At 41.8% G+C, this 9,910-nt stretch overlaps 1 protein-coding gene across 1 annotated transcript in view; it reads left to right on the top strand.

Annotated features, from left to right (window-relative positions):
- The first annotated feature begins 970 nt into the window (after positions 1–970).
- Slc18a1 (solute carrier family 18 member A1) overlaps positions 971–9,910 on the top strand; it is a 30,449-nt gene continuing 21,509 nt past the window's right edge. The window contains 4 exon segments of the mRNA XM_052162170.1: positions 971–1,080; positions 3,336–3,605; positions 4,706–5,060; positions 6,181–6,239. Coding sequence (XP_052018130.1) covers positions 3,482–3,605; positions 4,706–5,060; positions 6,181–6,239 — 538 coding nt within the window. The 5' untranslated portion in view covers positions 971–1,080; positions 3,336–3,481.

Here is a 9,910-nt window from a genome sequence, read left to right as displayed (position 1 = left end):
TTCAATGTCTCCCTGAAGATGCTTCATGCATTACAGACCTATGGTGCCTCTGAATATCCCTCAATGAGGTGTTGTCTGTCCTGTAGCTGTCTATCCAGTCACCCCATAATAACGATTTATAAGAGGCTATTTTGTGCACAGCACTGAGGTAGGATGAGGATGAGGGGACACAGTGAAAAGTCTGTGCCTGTATGTAGACCACAGATGTTTGATTTATGTATATGTAGGTGTGCTTCTACATGTTCATGTGCAAATGCATGCGTGGGTACAGATGCAAATGCAAGTGTGTGCACATATGTGTGGAGGCCAGAAGTCAATGTTGGGTGTCTTCCTCAATTTGTCTCCATGTTTTTTGAGACAGTCTCTTACTAAACCTTGACGCTTGCTGCTTCAGTTATACCGGCTGGCCAGAAAGTCCCAGGAGACCTGTCGCCATCCTTTCCATGCTGTGATTACAGGTTGCACTGTCACCTTTTTGTTGTGGGTACTAGGAATCCAACTCGGGTCTTTACACTGTGTGTGTGGTCATCTCGCCAGCCCTAGATATTAGGCTTTATGGCTAGAGAACAGTAAGCACTTATTTTTTCTTTATATAAATATCTCACAATTTATTACTCTTAAGGGAAGAATTGGAGCACAAGAAGCATCTTTAAAAAGCAAAGGGAAGTAGATGCACCCTGGTTCTACCTGGCTTCCTAGTTCACATCCAGATCTAAGCAAGAGTTCAAAGAGTAGTGTGATAGAGAAGCACAGATGAAAACCAGCACAGTCCAGAGCCTCTTTGCTTAGGAAAAATACACTCTGAGCTCTGGCCTCTCCAGCCCTGGCCCCATCTGCCTCTGACGTAGAGAGCTAAGGGTCTAAATGAAACCTGTTGGAAGGTCCAATTAAATCTTTGTGGACAAAGTGTGCGCACACATGGGCGCGCTTGCGCAAACACACACACACACACACACATCCTCAGATAACAGGCAGCAATAAATCCATCAGGCCAACCACTTTCAGAGAACAGAATCTCCACTGTCTTGCCAACAGCTGCCAGTTCCTTTCGGAGTGCCTCACAGCAAGATGAGCTGTAAGGTAAGATATTTTTTCTTTCTGGATGAGTTTAGTTCTTCCTTAAAATTTCTGCTTCTTTTTTTTTTTAATTTTTTTTATTCGATATAATTTATTTACATTTCAAATGATTTCCCCTTTTCTAGCCCCCCCACTTCCCGAAAGTCCCGTAAGCCCCCTTCTCTTCCCCTGTCCTCCCACCCGCCCCTTCCCACTTCCCCGTTCTGGTTTTGCCGAATATTGTTTCAAATTTCTGCTTCTTGTTAGAGGGTTTTGACTGCTGAGTTTACTGTGAATGGTTTGACAGATTTCTTGTTTCACTTTTATTGTTTTATTTCATGTTTATTTTGTTTATTGCATGTTTATTGTGTTATGTTTATATTGTTTATTTTATGTTTAGTCTCACTCTACTTATTTTACTCTGTTTAACAACTTTTCATTTTTGCTGCTTTCTTTTTAGTCATTTCTTACTTTGATTTTTATGTGTCTTAAGTAAGTTTGTAGTTTGAAATTTTTTTTAAAAGATTTATTTATTTTTATTTATATGAGTACACTGTAGCTGTCTTCAGGGAGGGCATCGGATTCCATTACAAATGGTTGTGAGCCACCATGTGGTTGCTGGGAATTGAACTCAGGACCTCTGGAAGAGCAGTCAGTGCTCTTAACCACTGAGCTATCTCTCCAGCCCAGTTTGAAATTTCTTATTATACAAAGAAAGGAAGGGTCTCGGATCACTGATATGTGGTTCCTGGTTCAGAGCCATCCAGGAATTGGTTTCACTTGAAAACTTGCTCCTTGAACTGTAGCATGGAGGATATTCTTCGGGCTTAGAAGACTCTAGCTCAATGCCTGGGGTACGTCTACTATTGGAGGCTGATGTTTAATCCTAGAGATAACCATTCAAAATTAATTACTGCATGTATTATGAAACTGGCTCATCATAGAATTATATGAATATGACAAGCCAGGTTAAGAGCAAAGTCCCTGATTGTGAGTACCCAGCACTCGAGTGTGAGTCTTTCTAGGCTTAAAAATAAGCACGCTAAAAACAAAATTTTTTAAAAAAAATTTTTATTGCTTTTTTGTGAATTTTATATCACGCACTCCAATGCCACACATCTCCCTGTCCCCTCATACCTGCCCTATGCCCTGGCAACAACCACCCAACCAAGGGAAAAAAAAAACCTCATTGTGGAAGCTGTAGTGTGTCACATTACATGCACATGCCAAGCCATGAATACAGCATCACGGACGTATCATATATTTTATGATAGTAAATCACTTTAATGTTAGATGATTGGTATTGTTGGCACTGTAATAGAAGTGTCATAAAAAGCAAATGAAATTTTCTCAGAAATTATGATTCCCTGAGGTTAGAAGAGCAACTGTGACATGATTGTAATACAGGTTCCTAAATGTGAAAGTACAGATATGGCAGTGTACTAGGGAAACTCACTGTGAGAGTTAATGTCTTATTACACAGCAGCGTACCTCTCTGAACAGGGTTCTCTAGCTTAGATACAAAACCAGGACATTGTATATCCACAGAAAAAATAGAGTGTAAATATACAAGTTAAGAAGCTTGGGATTTTTAGCTCCATGTGACATCAATTGTGAGACCCAGGACAAATCTCTCCAGCTTCTGAGTCTTTGATTTTTTTTTAACTGTTCTGTTTTTGCTTAGTGCTTGTCAGTGGACAGGCAGTGGGACATATATTTTTGCATGCTACAGTTTCCTACACTATACTTTTTGAGTGGTGATAAACTTAAAACTTTTTTTGCATAATCATAAACTTGCCTTTATTTGTATTTACTTGATCTTTGAGACAAGGTCTTGCTGCGTAGCTGTGACCTGGATCTCTATGTGGTACAACTGAGGCCCTAAACTTACGCTCCTCTTGGCTTCACCCACTAAGTGCTGGGATTATGGTGTGCACCACCATGCTTGACTTAAGACGGTGCCTTTTACAACAATATTTTAAAATTAAAACTATCTACGACTTAGAATGGAAGAGAGAAGTGTAGCTCGGGAGATGTCTGCGCCATTCAGATGAGAGACTGGTTTCTGATAGTTGAGAAACAAGAAGGCCGTTCATATGTAGAGTCTGTTTAGTGCAGTAGGTATAATTTCAGACCTAAATCTCTGGACAGCAAGATTTCTCTGGAAGGCATTGTGGGAAATGTTGAATTATTGAGATTATATAGGAAATGAACAAAGAGGCAAGGAAAAGTCAAACTCTTGAGCAACTTACAACCCTTCACACTCTTCCTTTGAACAGTGAGCTTCGATAGACCAGGCAGTCGTCCCTTTCTCCTGTAAAGGTGACAGAAGAACACATCTGCCAAGGGGCCTTCCTAAGCACCCAGAGGCGGAGGCCCCCACCATCCCGCTCCCTACCCAGCCCAGCCTCCTGCAGCCCTTGCCATGTTGCAGGTGGTTCTGGGGGCTCCTCGGCGGTTGCTGGAGGAAGGGAGACAGTCCCGGAAGCTGGTGTTGGTGGTGGTGTTTGTGGCTCTGCTCCTGGACAACATGCTACTCACCGTGGTGGGTACGTTTGGGGCTTTTTGTGCTGTGGGTCACAGCAGGCAGCGTGTACCCTGCTGGATTCCGTCGAGGAGCAGAACGTGTGAAGCTTTTCATCTGGAAAAGGCATGGAGGTTGTTGAGGGTTGGTGGGAACTGCAGGCAGAAGGTTCTGGAGGTTGTCAGACTTGAGACGAATGACTCCAGAGTTCTAAACAACACAAGTTCATACGCGCCTGGCAGGGAGAGAAGACCTAAGCCAGGATGACATGTTTCCCCATTATGTTTGCTAGAGTCACCTGGGCAGTGAGCCTCACTTCTCTGTGGTGCTCTTCCAGCCTCTTCTTGGCAAACACAGGACAGCTAAGTCCTTACCAAGCCCCGCCTTGTTTGTAGTTCATTGGCTCACATGATGGTCTGGCTGATACTTCATCAATTTTATATTACATTACAGAAGTGTATGACTATGTTCTAGCATGTTGTCCCTCCTGGGTGAAATATATGTTTTAAAGAAGAGGGAGGCTTCTTGTGACAAGTAGAGAATCCAATATAGTCAATCCTCATTTCTTGGGGTTCTATAGTTAGAGTTATATTCAGAAAACTCTCACAAACACTGACATAGCAAATATGGAATCTTTGCATCAAAGATACACACACTCCACTCCACCATAGAGATTATTAAGTCTTGACATCAATGCATCCTGGTAGGTTCTGTCTCTTCTACAAAAGGCAGAATCTCTTTGTTGTAACAGCTGGAATGTGTACATTCTAGTGGTGAATATGTGTCTATAGAGTATGTACATTGGGTTACTCTATTTTTCCCCCATTTTTTCCCCATCTTGAAAAAGCATTACAGAATATATCAGTATTGATGCCCAGGTTATACATTATACAAGTAGATAGATTAACCAGTAAGGATGACACAAATTCGTGAAAACTAACTTAATAATGGATAGAATTTGGCCCTTTAGCTAAGAGGATGATTTGGGCAGGTGTCATCTTCATTAGGCGTTAAATAATGTCACTTCCTACATAAAATTGGACCTTAGAGTAATTCCTTTGCACTGTGTAATGGAAAAAGGACCTCTGTCCTTGACTCCCCTCACACATCATCATTGATTTTCAGTGCCCATTGTGCCTACCTTCCTGTATGCGACAGAGTTCAAAGACATCAACGCTTCTCTGCATAGGGGTCCTTCTGCAAGCTCCCAGCAAGCTCTCACCTCCCCTGCCTTCTCTACCATGTTCTCCTTCTTTGACAACACCACCATGACTGTAGAAGAGCATGTACCCTTCCGTGTAGCATGGATAAATGGTACCCTCCCTCCTCCAGTCACCAAAGCTGCCTCAGTACCTCAAAACAACTGCTTGCAAGGGATAGAGTTCTTGGAAGAAGAAAACGTCCGGATTGGGATTCTATTTGCTTCAAAGGCTTTGATGCAACTCCTGGTCAACCCCTTTGTGGGACCTCTTACTAACAGGTAACTCAGTAGCTACAATTTCTGTCTCAGTCACTGCTCTATTGCTGGGAGGAGACGCCGTGACCAAGCATTTAAACTTGGGGCTTGCTTACAGTTTCCGAAGGTTAGTACATTATCCTCATGGCAGGAAGTGTGGTGGCATGCTCATAGATACCGGAGCAGTGGCTGAAAACTACATCCTGATCTATAAGCAGAGAGAGAGAGAGAGAGAGAGAGAGAGAGCGAGAGAGAATGACTCGAGTTGGCACGGGGTTTTGAATCCTCAGACCCCACCCCCAGTGACATATTTGCTCCATTAAAGCCATACCTCTTAATTCTTCTAATCCTTTCAAAGTCCCACTCCCTGGTAACTAAGTGTTCAAGTATATGAGCCTGTGGAGGAAATTCTTATTCAAGCACCAAAGTGTCCCATCCACAAAGTACAGACCCAGGCTTCGTACAGAGGCCCAGGCTTCACATAGGTCAGTGATATTGGTAGTTAGAAGAGAAAAGAAATGCTCTGGTACCCTGGAGGAGACAGCAGTGTGGATGCTTTTTATCTCAGAGGCTAACAGGCTATAGGTAAAGTGTTGCAGACTTCACAGGTTCTTAGTGATGTGGATAGTGCTGCTGAGAGCAGAAGCAGGGAACAGCTGGCCATTGGTGAGCACGGCTTGAGTGGATACTGGAGAGCACAGGGCACACCGAATGCAGCGCTCTCTGGCTTCCTAGAAATGTCATCCAGGATGATCGATCCCAAGGTTTTGAGAGATGCCTTTTCTAGGAAGAATACTTTGGGCCTTGTCTGTGGGTAGATTTGCATGTTGGTTTATTTATAAGCATGCATTCATATATTAAAAGCATGCTCTCAAATTAACCCCATCTTTGTTCCCACTCAGATTAAAAAGTACTGTCCAAGCCAGGCGGTGGTGGTGCACGCCTTTAATCCCAGCACTTGGGAGGCAGAGGCAGGTGGATTTCTGAGTCTGAAGCCAGCCTGGTCTACAGAGTGAGTTCTAGGACAGCCAGGGCTACACAGAGAAACCCCGTCTCAACAAACAAACAAACAACAAACAAACTACTGTCCAAGTATCTGAATGCCTGTTGCAATGCTATCTTTCTTTGTTCACTTTCATTTTAGGATTGGCTATCACATCCCCATGTTTGTCGGCTTTATGATCATGTTTCTCTCCACACTAAGTAAGTCATTTGCTTTCCTTCACTAAGAATCTTTGATTCTATCCTGTAAATGTAGTGTCAGAGCAGGGTTGAGTTACCCAGAGAACGAGCCAGCTGGGACAGTGACTGAATGACTCAGTCACTGGAAGAGGAACTGGGATAGTGTCAGTAACCACATCTTCTAACTGCAATCGGTCTCATCTCCTATAGGAAAACATTCTTAATTCAGTGAAAATCATGAGGGCTGTGTGTGTGTACATTTACTTGTTTGGGGGAGGTAGGTGTGTGTGTGTGTGTGTGTGTGTGTGTGTGTGTGTGTGTGTGTGTAACTAACCTCTTGAGCAAGCTTACTGACTGAAAGCCTTCCATCTTTTAGGAGATAATATTTTTTTTGGTATGCTATGCAAAGGGTGACTAACAATAAAAACGGATGTTGTATCATAGTAACTAGAAAAGTCCCAAAAGCCTGGTGTTTTTCCCAGCTAAGGGCTTTAAAGGTCATACCTTAGGAAAGTAAATTTGCTACAGAAACCAGAAAGTATGGCAACTTGACAAATAAAATGGAGGTGGAATCAATATAGTGAGATGAATAAGTTTGATGTTGGAGCCTGAGTATTGTCTCAGCTTCCTCGGGGATGTCCACTTTAGGGGATCAATGTAAGGAAGGCACCTGTGGACCCACCATTGGTTCCTCTGCTGATTCTGCACTCCAAATCACACAGCTTCTCCCTTTTGATTTCTTTTCTTAGTTTTCTATCTCACATCTGCCTTCTCAGCTTTTCTTACTTCCCAAAGTAAAAACTGATCCAGTGCAGAGTTCAACAAGAAATAGTTGCATTTATGGATGTAAGAGTTTGAGATGGGTCAATGGGAACTACACTTGTGCAATTATAACCAAATGAAAGAAAATGACGTCACCAGGCTCCAGTGCTTCACAGAGAAGATCTTCATCAGACTCTGTGGGGCACTAAACAAAACCACAACCGGTTAATGAAGGCAAGGGACCTATGGTGGGTGCAGGGCTGGTGGGGTTGGGAGGAAAATGGGAGAGGGTGGTAGGAGACCAGAGCAGACAAGTATGATGTTGTAGAAGAATAAAATTTACTAATAAGAAAAGAAAATTAGGAAGTTCAGATTAGCAGTGTTCATTAGTCTTCTATAAGTTCAGCTTGTTTTAGAGAGCAAATTAGGGATCACAGTCATCCGACATGATTTATAAATTCATTTAAAAAATTTCTGGAACACATATAAAGAATGAAATATAATCCATGTGTGTAGAGGAGGGTGTGGTGATTGCATAATTGGGAATTGTGACCATAGAAGTGTTATCTGCAACCCAAGTTATTTAGTGTAAAATTCTGGCCTGCTCCTGTGCCAAAAAACAGTAGATTAAAAGCTTTTCCATTTCCCTCACTGCGTGTGTTAAATAACAATTATGGTCTCTATAATGTCATTAGTGTTGTTCTACTGAGTTAGTCTAATTCTGTACAAAAGAAAACATAGTTGGGTGCTCAGATAGCCTGTGTAAACCTTAGGGTTCAAATCAAATAATAAGCAAGAACTGGTTGTGCTGGCACAGGCCTGTAATCCTAGCACTTGGGAGCTAGAAGCAGGATGATTAGAAGATCACTGTCATCCTTGGCTATAATGAGTCCAAGGCTAGCCCACCATGCTCCAAGGAGCCTTGTCTTAAAAAAGCAAAATTACTAAGACGAGGTTGCTGCTGCCCATCACCCTTCTCTGGGAACTGTTAATCTAACAAATAATGTTCCATATCAATTTCTAAAAAGGAAAAAGAAAATGATTTTTTTCTTTTTTTTTTTAAAGATTTATTTATTTATTTTATATATGTAAGTACACTGTGGCTGTTTTCAGACACACCAGAAGAGGACATCAGATCCCATTACAGATGGTTGTGAGCCACCATGTGGTTGCTGGGGATTGAACCCAGGACCTCTGGAAGAGCAGTCAGTGCTCCTAACTGCTGAGCTATCTCTCCAGCCCCTATTGTTTTTTCTAATAGTGTCCTGATTTTTCCATGATTGAGGTTTTGTACAATGTGACTTTCAGTTCTGAAACTAAAAGAGTTTCAGGTAATGCAAAACAAATTGTCCACTCCCTTCTTTGAGATAATAAAAGTGGTGGGGTTTGAGCTTACTAGATATTAGAAAGTCCGAGAATGGGCATTACAGGCCAAAAAAAAAAAAAAAAAAAAAAAAAAAAAGGAGGGACCAAGACTGTGTGCTTTTGGGAGACAATGGTCATGTTGGGCTGCAACTAAGCTCATAAAAAACAACCAAAGTCACCTGTAATGAGTGGTTAGGAAGATTAAAGTGTGTCTGGTTCAGACATTTTGAGAAGGATTTTTTTTCCTCAAGGATGAGGGATGTCTGGGTCTACCAACACAACCTCCGCAACCTGTAATTTAGTTTGAGACAGTGCTCTCTAGTTTGCCTCCCAGTGGCATTTGTGCTAGTCTAGAGGGTGGTGTGTCATCAAGACCATGAGTTGAATGTGCTTTCCCTTCTTCACATCTGCAGCCAGTCCAGCACAGCAGCACATCTATCATTTCAAAAATCCCAACCGTTATAGTTAAATGTTAATTATTTAAAACATTTAAATTTATTTATCTTTATGTGCATTGGTATTTTGCTTACTGTATTTCTGTGTGAAGGTGTCAGATTCCCTAGAACTGGAGTTAGACTGCTGTAAGGTGCCATGTGGGTGGTGGAAATTGAACCTGAGTCCTCTGGAAGATGTGCTTAACTGCTGAACCATCTTTCCAGCCCCTAAATATGTTAATTCTGTGAAATAATGGGTCTTAGCTCATCATGTATGCTTAAGGTCTATGTAATAAATAGTGACTCATCTCTGCCCAGAATGACATCATCGCTGGAATCTGATCAGCTTTGCTAAAGGAGCTGACCTCCTCCTCCTCCCCTTCTCCTCCGTCTCTTCCTCCTCCCCCTCTTGTTTGTATTCTTAAAGGAATTTTTGATGTATGTATGTATATATGTATGTATGTATGTATGCGTGTGCATGCATGTGTGTATGTATGTATGTGTGTATATGTATGTATGTGTGTATGTATGTGTATGTATATATGCATACATGTATATATGTGTGTATGTATGTGTGTATGTATGTGTATGTATGCATGCATGCATGTATGTGTGTATGTATGTGTGTATATGTATGTGTGTATGTATGTATGTGTATGCGTGTATGTTTGTATGTATGTGTGTATGTGTATGTATGTTTGTATGTATGCATGTTGTATGTATGTATGTATGTATTTTACTCTATATGTATGCCACAGAGGATGGCTTGCAGGAGCCGAGTCTCCCCTACCATGCAGTTCCAGGGATTGAACCCATGCTGCAGGCTTGTTGGCAAGCGCTTTCACCCACTGAGCTATCTCTCTGGCCTGGAAAATCATCCTTTTAAAAATATAGTTTTATTAATATCCTATTTTGTTTCCTGTTGTGATGAAATGTTTTTACCAAAAGCAACTTGATGAAAAAAAGGATTTGTTGGGCTTACAGAGTATAGTCCATGGTTGGGAAAAGCCAAGGCAGGAACCCAGAGGCAGAAACTGACATGGAGATCATGAAAAAAAGATGCTTACTAGCTTGCTCCTAATAGCTGGCTTAGCTACCTTTCTTGTACCGTCCTGGACCATCTGCCTAGGA

The sequence above is a fragment of the Apodemus sylvaticus genome, chromosome 18, assembly GCF_947179515.1.
Source record: "Apodemus sylvaticus chromosome 18, mApoSyl1.1, whole genome shotgun sequence".
Lineage (NCBI taxonomy): Eukaryota > Metazoa > Chordata > Mammalia > Rodentia > Muridae > Apodemus > Apodemus sylvaticus.
This window is presented reverse-complemented; position numbering and strand designations above follow the sequence as displayed.